Genomic DNA, 25,048 nt, shown 5'->3' with positions numbered 1-25,048 from the left:
AATTCTATTACCAAAGACTTCATTCTTTATCTTGGACCACCCTGTATTCAGTAAATGTCTATGGCTTTTTAGGAATCTACCACTAATAAAGCAAAAATAAACTCCTTGCCATGATGGTGGGTCAAAAGTACTATTTTTGTATGTGGTAGTCTAACAATCAATCAAGCATTTATTAAGCTCCTACTGTGCTAGGTACTGAGGATACAAAGAAAAAATGAATACTCCCTTTACTTGGGCTTACATTATATTGATGGAGACTAATGATGTACTCATGTAGAAATACACAAAAGATACAAGATAATTTTTGATATGGAGAGGCCTTAACAGTTGAGGGGGATCAACGAAGGCCTCACGTAGAAAGTGGAGCTTGAGCCAAATTTTGAAGCAAACTAGAGGTTCTGAGAGGAGAGGAGTAAGTATATTCCAGACAATGAGGGACAGACCAATTCAAGTGCCAAAATATAGACCAGGGTGCCAAAACATGGACCAGGGTGAATGGGATATTCTGTATGAGGAACAAGTGAGAAGGCTAGTTTGGCTGGACGATAAAGTTCATTGACAAAGATGAATAATATATAATAAGGCTAGAAAGTTGGAGTTGTGAAGAGTTTTGAACGCCAGAGTTCTTTTTAAATTCTTTAATTGTGTACGTGATTCTACGAGGGAAGTAAACATTTATTTAGTGCCTACAATGTGCCAGAGCACTGTGCTAAGTGCAGGGGATACAAAGAACAGTAAAAAACAGCTTGAAATCCAACAGAATGTGGGCTAAGACCTTCCCTCATCTAACTGATCTTCAAACAAAATAGGTTATTCTCTCCTTCTGATGCTCATGCCAGAAGAGAATGCTTCAGATTCTTATGCCTTCAAATCCATACCTCCACTCCTCTTCACCTCAGTGGAAATCTTGTTAATTTTCCAATATCTAAATTACAAACTATGAAGCCAATTTACTACCACCCCAATGATTTCTCTCAAACAGAAAGCTGTAGAAGGAATACAAAAGGTTACATTTATATAAACAGTTTATAAAGGGTGTTTTTTTGTTTTGTTTTGTTTTCTTGTAGTAACGGTAGGTCTAGAAGAAGTTTGGAAATAAAGCTTTGGGAAGGCAGGAGGCCTTCTTAATATTCCTTATCCTTCCCCTCGCCCATACAATGTTTTTAAAATAATAGGTGCTTAATAAATGATTGGGAATCACTTAAGGATCTAGTCCAACTACTTTGTTTTATCGTGGATGTAACTGAGACCCAAAGAGGTGAAATAACTGCATTCTCTAACACTTTGAAGCACTTTTGTTATATTTTTATGACATTCCTGTTATACTGTCTTATGGTATAAAAGCGCCCAACATTTTTATTACTGCAAAAACTTGTGTAACATCTTATCAGTCCAACACCTACACACTTCGCTAAGGAAAGCAATCTATCTTAAACTGTAACAGAAAAGCCCTTTCTCTCTCAAGGGCCTAGGACTGAACTCCGCACATTGCAGGAGTTTTAAAAGTAGTTGTTGAAAAAAGAAATCATCTTAGTCTAATTCCCTAATTTTACAGAGCCAAATGACGTTCAGAGAAGGGCAGAATAATCATAACTGGAGACAACCTTACAAATCATCCAACCCCTTCAGATTTTTTTACAGATAAGGAAAACAGAAGCCCAAGAGGACTTAGAAACCTGAAATCAACTTTTCTGATTCCAAATCCGGTGTTCTTTCTACCACTTATCTGCACTGACTGCTGAACGTCCCAGTGGATAAGCAGTCCCAGAGGATAGCACAATGCCTATACACGACTGGGGTCGCAAAGATCCGTGGGAGCGGCTCTCGAGAAGGGTCTGGCCTCCAAAACCATCTCAAACGCGGGCCAGAAGGGCTGATGGGGGCCTGTCTCCCCTGACCCATCTCCCGACCATTCTCACTCCATCCGGCGGTATGGCGGTTCCCAAGGAGCCGCCTCAGCCTCCTCCTTCTCCCTCTTTCCACCTATCAGAGATTGTCCGGATTCACAGGGAGACTTGGGAAGGGGAAGCAAAAGCCACAGACTCTAAGGAAACACCCACCTCCAGCCCAAGACCGCCTACACGCTCTAACTTACCGCTTCCTCTCTCCGAGACCCGCGCTCCCCCAAATGACCCGGAAGGCGAATCTCATTTCCGGTGGAATCATCGAGCGCGGCACCGAGCAGGCGAGAGTGGCCCTACAACGCCTTTTCCTTTCAGCCGGAAGTTAAAGCGACAGGGGGTGCTCGCCGCGGGTGTCCTCTCCCCTCAGCCAATGGCTAGCTCCTTGTTGGCGCTGTGGTCCGCCTGCAGGGGCCCCGTGGCCCCTCGGGGACTCCCTGGGCGGCCTTCGTTGCTAGACCTGTGGTGCCGAAGGCCGGCTCTGGGGAGCGAGAGAGGCATCCCGGGGCTCGTTGGTGCAGGAAGAAGGTCGCCCCCGGGCCCGGGCTGGGCCAGGGAGAAGCTGGCGCTGCGGCCTCTGTCTCTTTGGCAGTCAGCGGGTGTCGCAAATGGACTCTGCGGGAGCCGGCCCTTCTCCACCGCGGGGCCGCTGCCGCGAGGAACCAAGGGCCAGAGTGGCCCCCGCGCACCGGGGGTAAGTAAGCCTGGGTCCGGGGCCCAGTCTGAGGTGTCCCGAGGGATCTGCCAAGCTTTCCCGTTCCCTTCCCACTTTTCCCCATCCCTCTCATTTCTCTAAGCCACGCCTGTCCGGAACCCGCACTGTAGTTGGCCATTTCCTTCTCCTGCTCATTTTACAGATGAAACTGGGTTAAGTGACTTACCCAGGGTCACACAGCTAGTGACTGAGGTCAGATTTAAACGGAAGATGAGTCTTTTTGATTCCGGGCTTGAAGTTCTGTCCACTGGGCCACCTAGCTGCCCTGCATCCACTTTTATCCCTCCCCAGGTCATGAATCCCATAGAGAAGGCCGTTCCGCTTGTCATTTGTCATTATCATCATTACTAATAATCACCTCTAGGAGCAAAAAAATTAAAATTTTCAGTTTGGTGTTCAAAGCCCTCCCCTCGGTCCAGTGACACGGGGCTCCTGGCGGGACCTCGAACGAGACGCTCCATTTCCTGACTGAGGATTTTCACTGGCTGCCCCCCAGGCCTGGAATTCTTTTGCTCCTCATCCTCGCTCCTGCCTTTCCTTGCTTTCTTCAAGCCCAAGCTAAAACCCCACCCTCAGCGACCCTTTGCTGATCACCCCCCCACCCTCGCTTAATGCTAATGCCTTCTCTCTGTTGATTATTTCCAATTTATCTTGTATGTTTTGTTTGTGCATAGTTGGCTCCCCTCTTTGACTGTGAGCTCTTGAAAGAGCAGGGACTGTCCTTTGCCTTTATTTTCTTCCCCAGCTCTTAGGAATGTGTCTGGCTTAATAAATGTTTTTTGACTGACTTAATAACATGTTACTTGTTTATAGTACCTTAAGGTTTACAAAGTTTCTTCTTTATAATCCTATGGAGTAACACGCATAAGTACTTTAGACTTTTTTTTTCCTGTTGGTTAAGGCCTGTGATTTCAATGTTGTAGGACATTTCTTCCATCAGTGCAGATCAGCAGCTGTTCTGGGAAGTTAAGTGGCTTGCTTAGTGTCACACAGCCTATGTGTCAGAGTTAGGACTTGAACCCAGCTCTTTCTAACTCCAAGGTTGACTTTCCACTCACTATTCTATGCTACCTCTAATCTTAGACTAATAATAGGATTTTGTTTTTTAAACCACACACCTCAAATTAATATAATCCCTTGTATTTATGAAGTATATTATATGTATTTATTACATTACCTATGATAACTTTTTGAGGTTGGTAATGCTGTCACCATTTTATAGATGAGGGAAAAGACCCAGAAGTTAAGAAACTTCTGGATAGGATGTGAAAAGCTGGTTGACCTTGGGCAGACCACTTAAATGAGCTACTCTTTGTGCCTTTATTTGCTTTTTCTTAAAAATGAGAGGTTTAGACTTGATGATTGCTAAGGTCCTTTCTAATTCTAACATCTTCTGAACTGTAAGATAGCTGAAATCATACCAAACAAATTAGGTGGTATTTGCACAAATTTGATTCAAACCTGTGTCTTCTGACCTCATGTCTGTTTTTCTTTTCATATATAGCATTTTCATGAAGCCAGGATCTTTTATAGGAGAATTAAATACCTTTTAGGCCAAAACAGTGTTTCATGTTCCTAGGAGGAAATCATAGTCTTTATCTGGGAAGAACGACTCAAGACTCATAGTTTTTCCTACAATTTATACTACTTCTAATCTTAAGGATTTTATTTTAAAACCTCAGATAACCTTAGCAAATAACACACAGGCAAGACCTATTTCTTGAAAGAGAAATCAGTATGATCACAAATTGGCAATCACCCGAAGTGAGAAGAGGTAGTAGCACTCAGAAATGGAGCTGCCTTGTATCATTTTTACTACTCCTTCAGGTTCTATGATTAACATGTTCAGTTTATTTTCGCTTTAATCAGGGTACAGTATGTGATTCTGTATGAGTATTCCTTTGCATTTCATCAAAGTGTAAATGGAAACTTGTGTATGTTCAAATACATTGTATCAAATAGCTGGGTTGGTTATTGGGACTTAGATATATTTATATCAATATAGATTTTATTCCACTTGTACTCATTCTGGTTTTATTATAGTAAAATCAGTAGGATTACATAATTACATCCTACTATTATTTTTACTGTTGAAATTTCTGTCCCAGTAGCCCGTTTCCTGGAAGTCCCTGGCATTCACATTTGCTGTTGGTGGAGCTTTATTGGCTGGAATGAAGTACTTCAAGAAAGAAAAGGCAGAGAGTATGTACATATCCCCTGATGGCCTTTGAACAGAACATTTTATAATTATGTACTAGCAGGGATATTTAGAACTTGTTCCTCAGATATTTATGTTTCAGTCTTTAGATTTGTTTTAGTACCGTGTAACATTTTAAGATGTTGCCTAAATCTGTCTGGGGACTCATTCCAGGCTATTATAACTTTGTTAGTTTATTAATCTGGAGATGAGAATGTTAGTTCAAGCCTTTGGTTACTTACACTCCTTACAGTCGGTGCCAAACCTCTTTTCCCTTTGTGCCATCTATACCAGTCCCTGTCCTCTCCTCAGACAGGATACTTCACCACGATAATTCAGCATGAAAATCAAAGCCATGCATTGCGAGCTTCTTCTCCCTGTTCCATACATTGAAATGATCCTTCATTTCCTCCTCTTTTGTTTCACCCTTCCTGCCAGGGTCAACTCCTTTATTCATGCTTTTGTTACCATCCCCTCCTTTCACTCTGAGAGTTGATTCCTTGTATCATCCCCAGTATCTTTATAGTCTTCTAGTTTTCTTTACTAGCTCCTTCTTTGTTCATTGAAAAAACTTGCCCCATCCGTAACCAATCTTTACTTGGTCCTACCATTCCTTAAGACTATCATCCTATATTTTTCATCCTTTTCCTTACTAAACTTCTAGAAAATCCATCTATACTTATTGGTTTACTTTCTCATTATCCCTCTAGCTAGCTTTTTATTCCATCACTCAACTGAAACTGAAATTTCCAAATTACCAACGGTATCCTAATTGCTAAATTCAACATCCTTTTCTCAATCCTTGACTTCTGCAGTGTTTTCTACTGTTTACTGTCCTCTTCTGGATTCTTTCTCCTCCCTGGGTTTTTATGATATTTTTTTCTTCTGATTCTCCTACCTATCTGATTGTTCCATTTTAGACTGTGCTGAATATACTCTGGGGCTCTGTTGGGGATAGCCTTCTCTCCATCTTGGTGGTATCTTTGGTTTTCTTGGTGTCCAGTTTAATTTATTTGCTGATGACTAAAATTTATATGCCTGGCCCTCAGTTCTCTACCTGGATGTCCCATAGGCATCTCAAATTTAGCATGTCCATAATAGAACTAATTTTCCTTCTCCCTAAACTGATGCTTATTCCTGACTTCCCTGTTTCTATTAAGGATACCACCATCCTTCTGGTCTCAGGTTTGCTACCTTGGAATCATCTGCACTTCTTCACTCTCTCATATCCCATTGGTTGACAAGCTTTGTGAATTCTATCTCCACAGTGTCTCTTACATCCATTCCTTTCTCCAATTTCACAGCTACTACTCTAATTCAGGGCTTTATTGCCTCTCATCTGGAATATTGCAGTAGCCTTCTAATTGGTCTCATTGTCTTTAATCCTTTCCTATTTTAATCCATCTTCCATAAAGCTGCCAAACTGATATTCCTACAGTACAGGTCGTATTTGCCTGCTCAGGAATCTTCAGTTTGGTTCCTTCTTTCTTCTAAGGAAAGTATAAACTTCTGTTTGGCATTTAAAGTCTTTCACAATCTAGCTCCAACCTATCTTTCTAGAATGATTTCACATTCCTCCCTTCACATAATCAGTTCTCTAGCCAAACTGACCTACTTGTTTTTTTCCATGATAGCCTATAAACTACACCCGTGCCTTTGAAAGAAGACTGTGCTTGCCTGGAAATGTTCTCCTTCCCCACCTTTGCCTCTTGGAATTCCTGGCTGTCTTTAAGTCTGAGCTCAGTGTTATCTCCTCTATGTGAACTTTCCTTATTAGCACAACCCCTCAAGTTATTTTTTTTTTTTGGTACATATTTGGTACTTATATATTTATGTACATGTTGTTTCCCCTCAGTAGATTGTACACTTCTATCTATTTCATTTTGTCTTTGAGTTAGTAGTGCCATAAATGTTTGTTGAATTGAATGCAGTTTTCCAATTTTTAAATCAATTAAGTTATAAAGCCTAACTTATGTTAAGTGATTTAACTTTCATTGTTTTTATTCTGTCACCTTGTTTCATGATTATTACAGGCAGAAACCACATCATATATTATTTCTGTTTCCATTAATAACTATATTCCTCAGTTGATGAACTGATGAACTAATAATAAACTAATTGTTTAATATTTTGTTTTAGAGTTAGAGAAGGAACGGAAGCGAACCATAGGAAAGCCTTTACTTGGAGGACCTTTCTCACTCGTGGATCACAACGGAGAACCCAAAACTGATAAAGACTACTTGGGACAATGGATACTAATTTACTTTGGTTTCACCCATTGTCCTGATATCTGTCCGGAGGAACTGGAAAAAATGATAGCTGTAGTGGATGAAATTGGTAAGAGATTGCTCTATATGAGTAAAATACCTACAGTTTTCTAGCCTATATTTTCCCATATTACATTTCTTACTGCTGCTTTGTAATATCTTATTAGGAATTTAAATTAGTCCTCTAGGAACATTGTCAGCATCACATTAATCTGTTGCTTTGGTGAATCTACTAAGAAAGTTCATTTTCAGCCTTGTAAAATTTGATTTGTTCTTGTTCCTTTGTTTTAGTCATGTCCAACTGTTCATGACTTCATTTGGGGTTTTCTTGGCAACAATACTGGAATAATTTGACAATTTCCTTCTATAGTTAATTTTATAGATAAGGAAACCAAGGCAGATAGGGTTAAATGACTTGCCCAGGGCCACACAGTTAAGCGTCTGAGGCTGGATTTGAACTCAACTTGCCTTTGAAAATACTAAGGGAATAAATTAGCATTTTCAGAAATTTAAAGTGCTTAATGATGCAGAAAAGATATATATTCAATCTACATTTATAGGGAATAGGACCCAAGGAAAACACTATAAAGAGGCGTCATGGATGAAGGGCATTTAGACTAGGTAATAGCAATTTTGCTGATCTGTATTGGTTTGAAGGCATTTCCTTACCATACTCTCTAGTGAAATCACAAGTATCAAGTATAAAAGGATGAATGAAACAATAGTCTTCAAAGAGAAGCAGTATCATAAGCTTTTGAAAAGGAAACATGATTGGGCACATCTAATAATGAATTGTTAGAGGAAGAAATTGTAATTAATATTAGCACAGAAAGTCTTAAAAAGAGGCATGGACAGAAAAAGTTCTGTTTTTTGGCTCTTTGATCAGTTCTTTTTTTCTGTTCCCTACTTTAATTCCTTCCTCATTCTATTCTCTGGTCTTTTTCTCTAGTTGGCTATAATGAGCCACAAAAGTTGGCTGCATTGCTGTGGCCCAACTCTCCAGTCCTTTTAAATGTACATGTATATGAACAGATATCACATGTAATCATCACTATTTTCAGACACCAGTGCAGAGCTTAGGGAAATGCTATCTTTTCACTGAAGTAGTATCTATTATTAATTGATACTTACCATAAATGAATATACCTCAGAGGTATTATCAAAGAATAAGAAACCATATCTTTGCAAATGTTCATTTGCAATAAATGACCCTCCATGTAGTATATATTTAATAAATGTTTTATAAAGGAATATGATGCAGTATAAAAAGTACTGGAGTAGAATTGAGAATCCCCAAGTTGATAGGCTACTTCTGAAGCTCTAAGTCATTCCTTCTGGGATATGACCAGAAATAGTATTAGCATTTTTTAATAAACTGGAATAGAATTACTTCTTACTATGCTGTTAGGTTCTTTCTTTTTGTAAAAAGTAGTTGACAAGGATTAAAAGCCAAGCTAGAATGATAATTGCTCCTAAGTCCTCAGTCTCTTATTTAGACTACTGAGTTAATCTGTCCATTAAAATTAGCCTGATGGTAAATGATTTTGATCTCTACCAATAAAAACTTTCTTTCAGATAGTATTCCAACACTGCCAAATTTAAAACCACTTTTCATCACTATTGACCCAGAGAGAGACAATAGAGAAGCTGTTGCAAGGTATGTGAAAGGTGAGATATGCCAATCTTATTTTTTTCTAAACTATCATCAGTAGTTAGAATGATATTTTACACATTTGTATTATTTTTTATAGTCTTTTCAAAGTGCTTTCATATGTATTATTTCATTTGAGGCAGCAACTCTAAGTAAGAAGTAAAGGTGTTTATTACCCCCCCTTTACAGAAGAGGAAAATGAGGCTGAGGTAGCTTAAGTAACTTACTTAAAGACATACTCAGCTATAAGTGGTAGAAGCAGGACTAGAAGCTGAGTTTTCTGATGACACCTTCTCTAATGTTTTTGTTTTTAATTTTGTTTTCATAGTAGTATAACAGCTTAAATTAAGCCATGAAGGGTCTGGACTAGGAGAACTGGGTTCCTGTCCTAATTCTGTGCCTTAGTTTTCATTGTTAAAATCATGAAAATAATATACTTTCTAACTGACGTGTGTGTGTGTGTGTGTGTGTGTGTGTGTGTGTGTGTGTAAAATACAAAATTTAAAAGCATTCTTGGTTTTTAGTGAAAGTCATTTATTGTGGGAAAGCATTTATTAAGAACTTATTATATGACAGGCTAGCTTTGGAGATACAGATACAAACAAGCAAGATAATCCCTGCCCTGAAAAAAACTTAAATTCTGATAAAGGAATACAGCATATATAGGGGAGTGGTCTTTATGGTGATAGCATTATGGTCATAAGATTTTGAAAACTGGCCATTCTTTTTAGTCTCTTTATTTTGCAGATGAGAAGACCAAGGCTTACACAGGTTGTGATTTCAACCAGACTTGATTCCAAGTCCACTGCTTTTCCTTCTATACTCCCATACAACCTTTTCCTCATCTCATAGCACTGGAGTTTTTAAAGCCACTGTTTCCAAGAATATTGTTACCCTCAGGCTCTGGGATAGATGGATCAGATAGCTAGAGATGCCTGAAAGGTATATAGGGCTTGACCAGATGAGTGGCCTGAGTAAAATATGTGGGTAGGGCTACAGAGTAATTATAATCAATCATTAAACATTTATCAAGTATGCACTGTGTAGCAGGTATTGTGCTACACACTAGGAGATAGAAAAAGAGGCAAAAGATAGTCCTTACTCTTAAGGAACACAGGGGAGACAACATGCAAACAAATATATACAAAATGAGCTTTATACAGGATAAATAGGAAGTAATTATAAGTGGGAAGACACTGGCATTAAGGCAGGTTGAAGAAAGCTTCCTGTAGCAGGTAGAATTTTAGTTGAGACTTAAAGGAAGCCAGGGAGGTCAGTATGGAGAAGGGAGAGCATTCCAAGCATGAGGGACAACCAGAGAAAATGCCCAGAGCTGAGAGATGGAATGTCTTGTTAGTGGAACAGCCAGGAGGCCAGTATCACTGGATCAAAGAGTATGTTAGGAAGTAATAACAGTGGAAAGGTGAGAGGGAGCTAGGTTATGAATGGCTTTGAATTGCCAGAGTATTTTGTATTTGTTCCTGGTGGCAAAAGGAAGACTACTGAAGTGTATTAAGCAGGGGCGACATGATCAGACCTGTGCTTTAGGAAAAATCACTTTAGTGGATGAATAGAGGGAGATTGGATTGCAGTGGGAAGTGGAGTGGAATGAGGAAGACATACTCACCAGAAGACTATTGTAGTTGTCCAGGTGTGAGGTGATGAGGGCCTGCACTCGAGTGATGGGGGAGAGAAGGAGGCATATTTAAGAGATGTTACAAGGGAGAAATTGTCAAGCCTGGGCAGCAGCTTGGATGGGAGTGAATGTTGGGAGGGAGGTAAGAGACTGTGAGGAATCCAGGATGACTCCTGTGAAATTGGGAGGATAGTGTTGCCCTCTACAGTAACAGAGAAGGTGGGAGGTGGGGAGGGTTTAGGGGAAAAGATAATGAGCTCCTTTTTGGACATAGTTTAAAATGTCTGCTGGACATCCAGTTTGAGATATCTGAAAGGCAGTTGGAGATGTGAGATTGGAGGTCAGCAGAGAGTTTGGAGTTCTATAGGTAGATTTGGGAATCATTAGCATAAAGATGGTAATTAAATCTATGGGAGCTGATCCCATGGGATCACCAAGTGAAGTAATATAGAGAGAGAAGAGAAGAGAATCCAGGAAAAAAACATTAGGGACACCTATGATTAGAAGGCGTGATCTAGAGGAAGATCCAGCAAAGGAGTGGTCAGATAGGTAGGAGAAGAACCAGGAGAGAGTGATGTCCTGAAAACCTAGAGAGAAGACAATAAGAAAGAGGAGAGATTGATCAACAGTGTCAAAGGTTGCAGAAAGCTCAAGAGAATGCAGATTGAGAAAAGGCCACTGAATTTGGCAACTAAAAGATCATTAGTAACTTTGGAAAGAAGTTTTGGTGGAATGATAAGGTCAGAAGCCAGATAGTGTGGGATTGAAAAAAGAGTGAGAAGAAAGAAAGTGGAGGCACCTATTGTAGATGGCCTTTTGGAGGAGTTTTGCTACAAAGGGCAGAAGTGATATGGGATAATAATTAGCAGGGATGGAAGGATCAAGTGAGGGATTTTTCAGGATAAGGGAGATATGGGCATGTTTGTCATCAGTAGGAAATGAACAAGTAGAGAGGGAGAAACTGAAAATAAATGAAAGAGTAGAGATGACAGAAGGGGCAGTAATCTGTTGGAAGAGACCGGTTGGAATGGGCTCCTTTGAACAAGAAGAGGGATTTGCCTTGGGAAGGAATAAGGTTTCTTCATCATATGAGAGGGGTGAAGGAGGAGAAAATAGCAGAAGGCAGCTGAGTGATAGGAGATTAGGATCAGGGGATAAGAGGAAGTCCATGGCAAACGGCTTCAATTTTTTCTGAAAATATGAAGCAAGATTCTCAGCTGAGAGAGTGGGGGGAGGGGAACCATGAGAAGTTTGAGAAGGAATGAAAAGGTTTGTAAGAGCCATCATGGACAGTAAGATTGTGAATTGATAAGGTTATAGTAGGATTATTTAGCAGCAATGAGGGCCTAGTTGATGTTATGTAACAATAATAGCTAGCATTATTATTTTATAATAATAGCATTGTCACTTTATAATTTGAAAAGCCCTTATGTTGCAGTTGCTATCTTATTTGATCTTGATTGAATAATGTAAAACTGGATTGTTTTGTACTGCACCTCCAGTATTGGGTTAAGGCTACTAATGTCTTGACCTCCACTTTTCTTTGCAGGAAGACCCTAATTACAAATGAGTTCCATTGCAATATTATGTCAGTTACCTAGAATCAGAACCATTTTTCCCTTGTTTAGGTTCCAAGGCTAACTTACAAAAAGCTATCTTAGCTAATAGAATAAATGAATTTAGAGTTGAAAAGAACCTTAGAAATAAAAAAATCAAGACAGTTCATCCCCAAACAATATTTTCCTTTTCCTTACCAAATTGTCCTTAAATTGAATGACCAAGGACTCATCTCAGCAACCTAATTGCCACATTGAAATTAGTAATTCATCTTAACTCTTTACATTTTCAAAAAATAGATGTTTCTTATCTTTCATCCCTGACTCCATTGAGACTTCACTTACTATTATTGACAGAGACTAGGGCTTCATTTCAAATAAAGCATTTTGATCCATGTGTCCATAAGCATGCTGTTCCATTGCACTGAATGTTTTTATTGTACTAGGCCAGTCTTGTCTTAACACAGATTAGCTGTAGGACCTTGGATAAATCAAATAAATCACTTAAATATCTTAACAATGATGATCAAGTTAGTTAACCATTTTGTGCCTCAGTTTCTTCATCTATAAAATGAGGGGGGGTTAGATAATCTCTAAGGTCACTTCCAGATTCTAAATATTGTCATAATAACTTTCCTACTTAAAGGTAGATTTAGGTTTTGTTTTTGTAACAGATACATTATACATTTTAAGTTAGCTATTTATTTATTTAGGAATAGATCCTTATTTTCCTACATTTGGCATCAGTCAAATACCCAGGACAACTAGCACAACACAATAGACTCTCTAAACCGACTGATAGTGCGGCTTAACCAGAACATTTGAGGCTGAATCCCCAAGCCTGCTCCTTGACTTGGCTTGCCCTAATCAGGACCCTGAGTTAGACTTGTCTCATTCCTTGAGCCTGCCTTATCTCTTGATCTTCAGTTATCCCTTGATCACTAGATGCCATCTGCCTCCATGAGCCAAACCAAGATTTCTTGTAAGCAGGAATACTTAATGGAAGTAATAGAACAGCTCCCACAGTCTCCCATGACCAAGTAAGACAAGTTCTTGAGAGATTCCTCAGGTTTCAAGACTCCCATAAGAAAGCCTGCTTGGCACACGTGAAGTGAGATCAGTCCTGACCATCTTGAAGAATGATAATTCCCCTGGTCCCTTGACAAGGTAAAATAGTCTTTAGTACTGAGTAAGAATATGAGAGAATGAAAAAAGGGGACTGTTCTGGGACTTAGACACCACCCAAAGAATGCAAGCTGGGTCTGGGACTATGATTGTAATAAAGAGAACCTGCATTAGTCCTTGGTGAACTAGAGCTTAGTTCTGTTAGCTAGTGAACCTTGCTTCATTTTCTGTCATCCCCTGCTTTACATGAGGAACTGAAATTAGGCCTCAGCCCAAAGATGAACTGTTCATCTGACCTCCCTACGAATCGAAGGTAAATTAACTCAGAAGGAAAGAACCATTGTAAACCATTCTCTTTGTCATCACCCTTTATCTTTTCTCTGCAACTTTGCCCACATTTTGAACAGTGTGTGTATATGATGTTTGTGTGTGTGATTTCTTCTATATTAAAAAAAATTTACCTGAAGAATGCATTCAGTCTTCTGGTATAGATTAGTAATGGTGGCTTGGGGAAGAGAAAAAGAATCTGAGAACAGCCCAGTTTAGAAATCCCCCGTGGAGAGGGCAAGTGTTAAGCTCTGAATGGTTTTCCCAAGTAGGTGAGCATGTTACTCTTCTCTTCCCAAACTCTTTCCACATCAGTAAACTCCAGTGTCTCCTTGTTACCTCCAGGATTAAATATAAAGTCCTTTGTTTGACATTTAAAGCTCGTTACAACCTGTCTCCCTCTTGCCTTTTCAGTTTTCTTAGATTCTTCCATCCTTTTACATACTCTGATCCTGCCATACTGTTGCTTTTGCTTTATCTCGTACGCAGTGTTTTTGCACTGGCTACTGTCCATGCCTGCAATACTCTTCATTTCAACCTCTGACTCTCAGAATTCTTGCACTGAACTCAGCTCAATCACCAGATCCTCCAGAAGGCCTTTTCTAGTCCTTCCTGTTGGTGATGCCATTCCCTCTATTTATATTGTATGTATCATAATTTTTTTTGGATGTTGTCTCTCTCTGTACTTATCTTATATGTTCTGATTTATATATGTTGTCTCCCCCATTAAGATGTAGGCTTCCTGAGGATGTGGTTTTTTGTATTCTAGCACTTAGCACAGTGTCAGGAACACTTAATAAATGCTGATTGACTGATTAATTTTTTTTTCTAATAACCTTTACAGTTACATTAGGAAACAAAATGATGATATGGCTGTTTTATTTTTTGAAAGCAAATTGAAGCAAATACTTTGTGAGGGCTTTGGGAGCTGAGTCATCTTCAATTCAATCCAAATCATGGCTTTGGGGTTTTATCATGTTATTTAGCATAGCTACGACCATCACCAAAAATAAGATATTTTAATTGTTTTACCCACCTTACATATTGTAACTATCTTTATTCCACAAATAAATATAGCTTTAACGTATTTTACATGTGTATTTTTGAATATTAAATTTCTCAGTTATTTGAAATTAAGGGTTTCTTTAGTAGGAAAAATTAATCTTATTTCAGCAATCAGTAAGAAACTGAAAAATATGGATATGTAGCTAATGAGCTTCATCATCCTTTTCCTAAGTAGAATGAAAAAGAAAAACAAGCTGCTCTACTTTTGATTCCTGAACAGCTTTTCAATTTAAAATGAATTAGTCCAGAAGAAGAAAATATATTTTCTACACTTGTGGAAAGCACTTTTGATAGCAAAAGTCTTAATGTGTGGTGAATCTATGTGAAATGTCTTCTACCATTTCACCGATTTGACTTCATCAAGATGAATTATTGAATGGTTTAGTCTTAGCCAAGAAATTTATTATAGTTGATGTTGTGGAAAGATGGCCCAGCCATAACCAACTCTTCTTTATCAGTAGTTAGGGATTGACACTGGTACTAAACATTAAATGTATTAACAAGAAAATTACCTGAAGAAAGTGTATAACTTGCTGTGAACTACTTAGGACATTTTCTTTAAAAGGTTGCACAATTATATTATTGTCACTATATACTTATAAAGTATCCCTATTCTTTGATCATTTTTTGAGCTGTATCTACTAAATGAAGCTTTTACTTGGGTATTTATTTAAAAATTTTTATTAACCCCCAAAAGTGATTTAAATGAAAAGAAATTATTAAAAGAGATCTAGATTTGCCTCTTGCTTCTACCCTTAACCTTTGAGCAAGTTACATAATCTGGCTGGACCTCAGTTTCCTCACTGGTAAAATGAAGGGGTTGGATTAGGTAGTTTTTGATGTCCCTTCCAGTTTAACATTCTATGACATTCTATAAGTCTTTAAAATAAATACATTCTGGCTTTGTAGTGGTGGTTACCATAAAAGAGTTCGATCTGTATTAGACTAATTCTCATCACCTTGCCAGATGAAATTCTTAGCACCTTAGCAGCTTAGAAATGGTTAGGGTCAAGCAAAATCATGGGGTGCATCCAAGCCAACATATTTCATTTAATACTGAAAATTAATGCTTTGCATGTACTATGTCAACACCATTCTCATTTGTTGTTTCCTTTTTAGAATTTTCTCCCAAGCTAATTGGCTTGACAGGTAGTCCAGAAGAGATTGATCAAGTTGCCAGAGCATACAGAGTTTATTACAGCCCAGGACCCAAGGATGAAGATGAGGACTATATAGTAAGTAAATGCCTAGTTCCAGACCTAATTTCTTATATTCCCATAATAACCTCTGGAGAATACCATTGGATTCAGGGATGAGGAAAAAAAAAGAAATAAAAGAAAGAGAATTGCACCAGCTACACACATTTCCTTAAGGAAGTGTCTTTGTTTTGAGATAAGAATGGATTAGGGATAAATGACCAAATTTCAAGGTTGTAATTGAGCTGCACTCTTTCATAAGGAAGTGGAAGTTATCATTTGTGGACAAATTAGGTTTTCATTGTTTAAATAAATTGGTTTCCCCACTTGTAGCATTATTTCTGTGGGAAAATATGCTCTGAATTGAGATTGCTGACATAATTTTGGAATAGAACTCGTTTGTAAGTTGGGGTCCACCCATAAAAAGAATTTGAATCCATATGAAAGGCTCTAGCCTTAACACTACCAGTGGGGCACAGAATAATCTACTCCCAGACTTGCCTGCCCATTTGCCATAGGCCCCCAAGTGGTCCAGCACCAGACTTCCTACAGGCTCCTCCAGCTACCTGCCCCACCTCTCCCAGAAGCCCCAAGGGTAATAATTGTCTTTGGAAGTTAGTGGTTAAGTTTCAATGGTAGGGGACAAGGAAAAGGCAAAATGGTATATGAAAAACAGTATATCTGAATCAGAACACTTTGGTTCAGCTTTTATACCTGTGCAAATTACCTATGTGATATCTCTCCTTCCTCATCTGTAAAATGAGGGAGTTGCACTACCTGGCCTCTAAGGGTCCTCTTCAGCAAATGTTTATTCTAATGTTATTGAGTAAATTCACCAGTAGAGGGAGCCATAATTCAGGTCCTCAGGTTTTTGATGCTAGAGTATGTACCTTGAGTAGGCATAGACTTTTCCAGTATAGCAAAGGTAGTAGATCTTGAGATCCATAGAGGGAAAGATTATAAGGCAGTAGCTTTAGAGTTAGGATGGCCCTCAGAGGCCCTCTGATCTTCCCCTCCCCCTCATTTTACAGATGAAGAAACGAAGGTCTAGTTAAGTGACTTAAGATCCATCCAGTAGTAAATTGGAGGTAGGCTTTGATTCCAGTGATTCCAAACCTACTGCACTTTCCTCTGTACCACAATGATTGCCTTATCCAGTAATCTTTAAGAAGTCCTTGCCCAGTGTGATAATCCCTCTTGTAATCCCGCTTAATGAGGAAGGTGAAGCTGTAGGATATCTGAAGCTTAGGTGTTTTGAGCTGCATTGGGCTAAGGCTAAGCTAATCAAATGTCCACACTAAGTCCAGCATCAGTATGGTGAAATCCCAGGATTGAAAGGGATGGGGGGCTCTAGGTTGCCAAAGGAGCGAGACAAATTGGCCCAGATTGGAAATAGAGCATATTGAAAGTCCTATGCTGATCAGTAGTGGTATTAAGACCCATGAGTAGCCACTGTACTTCAAGCCTGGGTGAAATAAGGAGATCAGTCTTTAAAAAATAAATAAATAAATAAATAAAGTTGTGGAAAGAGGCCTCTTTAATTTGTGAAGGAAGAAAGGTAAAGCAACCATATAGCTTTGAATGTTAAAGAACTGTCAGGCTTATAGTTTGGAAGATTAATCAAGTACCTCTAAGGCTTAAAACTCTCTATACCTAAAATCTTTATGAAAACCTTCATAATTCCACTGGAAAATAAACATTTTCTGCAAATACTCTTTGGTGTTTAATTAGAAAAGCAAATACTCTATTTCTGCTTCCAGAAAAAACAATATCAGTTTCAGAGAAGAGTTACAACATGTGATAGATATGTTCTAAATTCTGTTGTTCAGGAAAATAGAATATGTAACAAAAAGTGCTTACCACTAAAACGGCTTACTAAGCTTCTCTTCCTTTCGTAATTGTCTATCACTCTCTCCTTCTTTCCCTTTTTCCCTTCCTTTCAGGTTTTCTTTTTCCTGTTCTGTTCTAGTCCACTATGTTTTCCTTTCTTATTCTCTTATTTTCTCCCTGCCTTTCTTCTTTAACCATAGTATGGAGAATTCCCTTTTCCTAAGTTAAGATGTAGTTAACATTGTATCTTCTTGTCTTAAAAAACAAAATTGGTTCCAAAACAATAAATAGAGGAATCCCACAAGAAATATAGGACTGCTGTATTAATAATGGGAAGAAGAAAGTGGCAATAAGGGATCCATTTACAGATCTCTTCCTCTTCTTTCTGCTACACATTGACGTAATTGAAAAACATTTTTCTTTAACACTCTCATATCTTCAGTCCTCAGCCCTTCTATCTCTTTAGAGCCCAGTACCCTCCAAGCCTTGCATTTCATAAAGGGTCTTTCTTCACTTTTCATAATTATCTAGTTCTAAGCTGATTTGAGCCTCTTCTCCCAGGAATGTTAATATCTCTTAAGTATTGTTCTGATTACCCATCTTTAAATAATTTGCCCTAAGGTGTAATGTGCGGTAGGCTTAAATCTCTGCAAATGCTAGCATTTTAACTCTTAATATATCTCTAGTTGGTAGAATATTGAGGATTTGTTACTATCCTTCATCAGGAAGTAACATGGAATCATTACAGCCACATATTACCTACATCCTCCTCTCTGCTCCTTAACAGTCAATTCTTTATTCCATTGAGTATTTCATTTGTGGTTCACCTAAATAGGCATCTCTTGGGGAAGGTATGGTATATGTAAGCTCAGCAAATCTCTAGAATAACCAAGGGGAGAAGTTGAGGGACAAAAGCCAAGATTATTTTAAGGTAGTTTTCCAAATTGGGGTTAAACTCTAAAATGGGATATTTTAAAATATAATTCCCAGCTAAGTATATAAAGGTCAGATTAAAGTCAACGAAAATAAAATCAACACAGCAAATTTGTTCTGTTTGATAGGGAGTGGAAGAAGGGAAAAGTACAGTTGTTAGGCCACAATTGTGGGCAACTAGGGATGAGTCACTTACTTTTCCTCACCTCCATGCTCTTCCCATCATAGATTTGTGCATGGCCCTATTGCAGAGGGAGGAGCTGGGACCCGCCACTGGAGGAAGACACTTAATACAGTGATTCCTCCTTATGACAATCAGATACTCACAGCTGATCCTAGGTATCCAGCTTGCCTTATACATAGAATTGAAGATTCAAAGATCTTTTTTTTCCCCCTTTGCCTTTTGGGAAGTGGTATGGTATGGTGGAAGAAAAAGTTGAATTTTCATGCAGAGAATCTGAGTTCAAATTGAGATGAGTGGAAAGCTTGAGAGACAGAGTTTCTGGGATTAGTAATCAATTTATTAATTAGACTAGCTGATAATAAATTGGTGGATAGTAGTTTCTCTTAATAATTAAAGACAAAACCATGGCAGTCCCTAAATGCTTAAATACTTTTGGAAAAGGAGGTACCCTGACATGTAAAATCAACTCTGGTTGGTGAACAGTTAATGCAGGAGTAGACATGGTAGTGAGGAGGTGAGCTCAAAGCCTCCAGCTTCTCCTGCTGAAAAGTGACTTATCATGAGACTCAGCTGCCTCCAGCTAAATTTAGACAAAGAAATCCATCTCTACCCAGACCAGTCTGGTTGGTTTTCTCCTTCATCAGCTGGGTTCCCCTAGGCTCTGATGGAGGGCTATAACATGGCATAGGCATATTTACTAAGGGCAAGAATTCACCTAGATTAGATTCTGTTTGTAAAGATTTCTAGTTGGGTGGGGTCCTGCCCAAGATTGCAGAGCATGTACCTGAAGGATTTGAACAATTTCATCTATTGGCAGTGTTCCTAAGAGATTTGACTGGCCTACAGGGACTGGTTCCCAAATGAAGAAATAGAAAGGAAAAATCTCAATCCTAATTTAATAATTGGTTATTAATATAATAGGAAGATAATCACTTCTCTCAAAATGTAGGCTCTAAACTAATATGTGCTATATGATCTTGAGCAAGTTGCTTAAACTCTCTAATCCTCCATTTCCTCGATTTTAAAATGAAACGGGATGAACTAAATGGACCCTTTCATTTCACAATATATGACTGTGATCTTGTGTGGCAGTGAATAGAGCACAACCAAATTAGATTATTTTATACATTATTTTTATTGTATATTTAAGCTTTGTGTAGTTTAAAATTGTAATCCATTTTATTAGAATAAAATACAAGCTAAAGAATCATTTTATAAATTAATGTGGAGACATGATAATTTTTATTTGTAAAAAATGGTGTCATTTTGTAAAGTTTAGAAACCACTGTTTTGTTTTTTAAATAATGATGTTAGTATGAAAAGGAGAAAAATTCAAATTAACCACAAGAAAAGCAGTTTTATTTAATCCTTTAATAGCTTATCATTGATTAAGAGATAAAAATCAAGGTTATTTTAAGATAGAGTTTTCCAAACTAAGGAACATATCCAGGGCAAGAGCGGAGGGCTTGCTATAAAACAGGAGCCAATATTTTTGAGATTGGATAGAGGATCAGCCTCAGAGCCTTGATTACCAAGGTTCAAGTCCCACTTCTCACATATTCTAACTGTGTAAGTGACGAAGTCATTTAACCTTTTCGGTGTTTTTTGCAGAGAAGGTACCAGCCTGCACTGGTAGGAGGAGTTTCCTCACTTGAGAATTCCCTGTACCGAAGAAATCCCAGATCCCCCTCCAATTCTTAGCCTTCAAGCTATCAAACCTCAAGTTTTTTGTTTTTTGTTTTTTTAACTTTTTATGTGTTTCATCTTTAATTAGCTCTAAGGCATATTCGTTTTTCTTACCGTATTTTATTGATCATTTTAAAGCATCTTGCTTTACCATGTTTTATTCAGTACCTTAAAATATTATGTCTCAAATATAGAGTTTTCAGGATACTTGAAGCTTATCTTTCATCCAGAAAATTGTAATAGAAATATTATTTTTCCTTGAACTTCTTTGTAGTATATAATATAAAATATCTTAGTTCTACGAAAGCTGATAAAATTTGCCAGGCATTGGAATCTAATCCCATATTTCCCTTTAGATGAAATCTTTCCAACATAATAGAGTTAAGTTCATAGCTTCTTTGTGATGAATGTCATCATCCAGCATTGCAAGGGAATGTTAGGAGAATTTTGTGGTTGATTCAACAAACATTAAGCATCTATTATGTGTCAGACACTGCTCAGAGTTGAATCAAAGACAAAGATGGAAAGAAACAGTTTGTGCTGCTTACTTCCTATTGGGGGAAGAAAACCGTATGTATATAGATCAGTAAATACTTTTATATGTATTTTGTAATTTGGGGGTGCAAAAGCACTAACAAGTAGGGGGACCAAGAAAGGCCTCAAGTAGTAGGTGACATGTGAACTGTTCTGAATAGGGTTAGGGATTTTAAGAGGTGATGGTGAGAAGGGAGAGCATTCCAATAAAAAGGCACAGAGGCGTGAAGTGAAATGTCATGGATCAGGAGTAAATAGGCCAGTTTGGTTGGAGTGTAGTGTGATGCTTGAGGGGGAGTTAATGTTGACTGAATTGAATCAGTAGAAATCCCTGATTGGGTCTAAAGGCACCTGTCCACTTCAGGCAGGTTCTCCAAAACCAGGAATACTCCAGTCAAACTAGGATATTTGACAGAATAGATTAAATCTGAGTTAGAATAGATTAGGTCCGAATCCACAACTAACACCAAACCTGAACAGCATCAGTCTGCATTGTATTGTATTGCAGCCTTATAATTAATAATCCAGTCTTAGAGGGTAAAGCCATTTTTTACCAGGTATATATATTAATTCTTTATGGGCATTTAGTTATGTTCATATGTCCCAGGGAACCATGGTATGATCCATAAAACTCTTGGACTTAGTGTGTCAGTGAATGTCTTCTATTTTACACTTTTTATTTAAAACTTGTATTTGTATAGACCCTTTACTTTTAAAAAGAATATTCCTCAAAATAATTCAGGTAGGTAGTACAAGTGTTATTCTCATTTTAAAGATTTGGAAACTGAGCTTCAGAGAGAATGTCTGCAGTTCAGTGTTAGAGCCATCCATCAAACCCTAGTCTTCTGATTCCCAAGTCTAGGATTTTTTTCTAGTATGATGTGTATCATTTTGGCAGTAACCAGTTAATCCACAATATCTTTTAAATAGTAGATTTAATTGTAATGGAAGTGGGAGTTGCTGGGGGTTGGTGGTGAATGGATAGAAATTGTGGCCACTGATGGTAAATGGTATGTTTACAAGGGCTGCTTTATTTAGATCTCACGTATACTTCAGATTGTTATCTGTTTTTGATTTATAACCCAGTGTTGTTTTGATTTTGCATTTAGCCCATAACCAGGCTAAAGAAAGTCATTGAAAACTTTAGTTATAAGCTGCTATTAAAAGTCCTGAGTGGTTTATATTAAAATAGAATGCATATCAATTTTAATTTGAAGAGGAAAAGAAGAGAAAGGAATAAAAAACATTTACATAATACCTACTCTACATCAGGGATTATGCTAAGCACTTTACAAATATTACCTCATTTGATCTTCATAACAGCCCTGTGAGGTAGGGGCTGTTATCCCCATTTTACAGTTGAAGAAACTGAAGCAAAGATTAAGCGGTTTATCCAGGGTCACACAGCTATTCCTAACTCTAGGCCCAGCGCTCTATATCTTGTATCACCTAGCTTTCTAGACACTTATTTTGAAATTGATTTTGAGACATTTAGTTCGTATACATATATATTCTGATTAGAGCATACATGCCATGGGGTAGCTAGGGATTCCTTGTGAGAGTTGAGCTCCCCCACTGAGTTATTCTAAGACAAAAGAAACCATTAGCTATTTTAATTCTCTCAGCATAAATTTTTGCTGTAAATGAATAGACCTTTGGCACTTGACACTCTGGTTCTTTCTCTATACGTACATGTGCATGTAAAAGATAACCTCATACAATGTATGTTTGTATTTATAGATGTATGTCTCCAGTTTGGTATTGGGTGTGCATTCCAGTCTTTCTTGTCAAATAATAGCCAAACATACTTTTAATTCTGAGGACTCTGGTACTGAGTATTATATTCTTGATTGATAGCTGTAATATTTGAAGTGTCCTTTTAAAATAGGGCTTTCTGGGGACATTTAGTTAAGAAAATTATTGTTTAATCTAACCTTAAATTAGAGAAGAGGAATTTTTAAATAGGACTTTCTGGAGACATTTAGCTAAGATTAGCCAGCTAATCCAACCTTAAATTAGAGAAAAACAAACTAGGAACAGTTTTAGGAACTCTACCAGAAGAGGAGAAAAGGATAATGGATTTAAGATGACTTCAGAAGGGTGTCATTTATATGCCTTTTTAGGAATATGCAGGGAGCTTTACTTCAGATAGGATTATTTGGTGGGTAAAGTTTATAAAGGAGAAGATAAAATAATCTTCTCCCCTAAGTCTCCACATTTGAAATTCCTGGCAGCACTACTAAATTCACTGTCCAAGTTTGTAGACCAGATTGCTGATTTAGTTCTCTTAGCTTCCTGGCTCCTTCCAGGTTTATGCAATTAAGTATTAATAATATAGGTAGTAAACTGTCTTGATCAAATACTTACTCCCATTGAAAATAAAAGTTCTTGTTCTTATTTAAACTTAGCATGAGGAAGTAACATTCTTATTGACACCATTTTACATTTTTATTTCCTAGGCACTATAAAGAAGATATATTAAAGTTCAGAAATTGGATGAAATGTTTTGTTCATAAATTAGTATGCATATATGCTATTTTTTTTAAAAAAATTATTTTATTAACTTGAACAAAAAGAGTATTTCCATGCACACAACAGAAGACAAAAAGAAAATTCAATATGAAATTGAATTTCCATTTCACACTGCTTACTTTCTTTAAAAGTAGGTAATAAATTCTACACATTACTTTTAAAATTTTCTGGTTTTCTGTATTTCCTTCTGAACTTCCTTCTGTTCTCTTCTGTGCATTTTTAAAAAAATTATAATGTCCTTTTTTTTTGCATCACTATTGCCTCCTTTCTCCTTTCTTTCCCCATATCATGCACATGCTCTTAAATAGCATTTCCAAGTAGTTGCATTGAATTGGTAGAACCTCCTTCACACACAGCACACAGTAAGAAAATTTACTGACTAGGATAACTGGTTATTTGCTTCTTTTAGCATGCCTGATGATCTCTGAAGTAGACTTTGGAGAATCTTGGTATTTTCATTGTAAAATCATTCAGGTTGGGAAGGAAGAATTGAGGAAGCCTACCCAACCCATACTGGAGCATGTAGAGGTAGAAAGGATGGAACCCTTGCTTGAAGTCAGTAATTTCATTTAAAAAGATGCTTTTTTTTTTTTAAACTAAATGAAGTATCTGCTCTTTGAAAATTGGAGACTGGAGGTGGGGGTAATTAAGAGGAATCAGGGAATATAATCTCTGACTAATATATCAAGAAATATTTGATACAATAACATTGCATTACACAGAAGAATATTTGGTCAGTCCTTAGGAAATTACTGTAACATAATTTGGCCCAAATTTTACATGGCACTTTTGCCCTGCAAAGTCAGATTTGATAATGTACAATACTTTTTAATAATCATTGGTAAAAGTTATGATATCCTCTTTGTCTACAGCTGTTGCTTGTCTCACCAGTTTATATTTTCCTCTTTCTGTACAGGTGGATCATACAATAATAATGTACTTGATTGGCCCAGATGGTGAATTTCTAGATTATTTTGGCCAAAACAAGAAGAATTCAGAAATAGCTGGTTCAATTGCTGCACACATGAGGGATTACAAGAAGAAACACTAGAGTAATGTTACTTGTGTTGCAGTGATATTTTCTTACTAGTAAGAGAACTTTATCTCCCTTAGGAGATGGTGTATATGATTTTCAGCTCCTCAGAATCCCTATACCCTAACTACATTGGACCTTTGTCCTTCCAGAGCAGGAAAAGTACAAGACAAGTTTGCTGAATTCTTTGAATTGTAATGATTAAAGCAGAAAATCTCTCAAGAAGTGCTTTTCATCGTGTGACAGAAGTATGGGGAGAGATTGAAGCAATAGCTAGTGACAGCATAAAAATCAAAGACGTCCATAGACATTGGAGGCCCTCTCAGTGCCCTGTATTTCATCTTGCTGATCTCCTGGCTTCACAGACGCTCCGAAACTGTGGAAAGTTACTTCCAGAGAAAAGGAGGAATCTTCATAGTACTATTTCTCTTCTCTCTGATTTCTGGTGGTTGCTTAAAAAAAAAATAATCTTATTGGGACCATGATTGGGCAAAGGTAATTTTTGTATTTAAAAGCAGAAATGCCACCCTTATTGCTTACTTAATCTAACTCGATCTAGGGAGGGGGAGCTGATAGAAGGTTTTGATTATTTTTTTAAGTTGGGAATATCGTGTTTTTTGTCCTGTGAATAAAGTCTTTAGTGGAAATAATTGGAAATAAAAGTGAGTTATAATTATAAA

At 37.7% G+C, this 25,048-nt stretch overlaps 2 protein-coding genes across 4 annotated transcripts in view; one reads left to right on the top strand and one right to left on the bottom strand.

The window, feature by feature from the left end:
- The window catches only part of ADPRM (ADP-ribose/CDP-alcohol diphosphatase, manganese dependent), a 24,756-nt gene extending 22,590 nt beyond the window's left edge, over positions 1–2,166 (bottom strand). The window contains exon 1 of one of the 3 annotated variants that reach the window (XM_027850230.1): positions 2,097–2,166. In XM_027850230.1, coding sequence (XP_027706031.1) covers positions 2,097–2,166 — 70 coding nt within the window. Of the gene's footprint in view, positions 1–1,676; positions 1,932–2,095 lie in introns of those variants that run through there. The other 2 variants (XM_027850228.1, XM_027850227.1) reach the window with 2 other exon arrangements.
- Positions 1,780–25,048, top strand: LOC114034434 (protein SCO1 homolog, mitochondrial). The gene is made up of 6 exons (XM_027850113.1): positions 1,780–2,595; positions 4,728–4,818; positions 6,953–7,150; positions 8,656–8,748; positions 15,560–15,675; positions 24,252–25,048. Exons 1-6 carry the CDS (start codon positions 1,780–1,782, stop codon positions 24,384–24,386), a joined length of 1,449 nt encoding a protein of 482 aa, XP_027705914.1. The 3' UTR covers positions 24,387–25,048.

This window comes from Vombatus ursinus, unplaced genomic scaffold (assembly GCF_900497805.2).
Source record: "Vombatus ursinus unplaced genomic scaffold, bare-nosed wombat genome assembly UNPS02008996.1, whole genome shotgun sequence".
NCBI classification, from domain to species: Eukaryota; Metazoa; Chordata; class Mammalia; order Diprotodontia; family Vombatidae; genus Vombatus; species Vombatus ursinus.
This window is presented reverse-complemented; position numbering and strand designations above follow the sequence as displayed.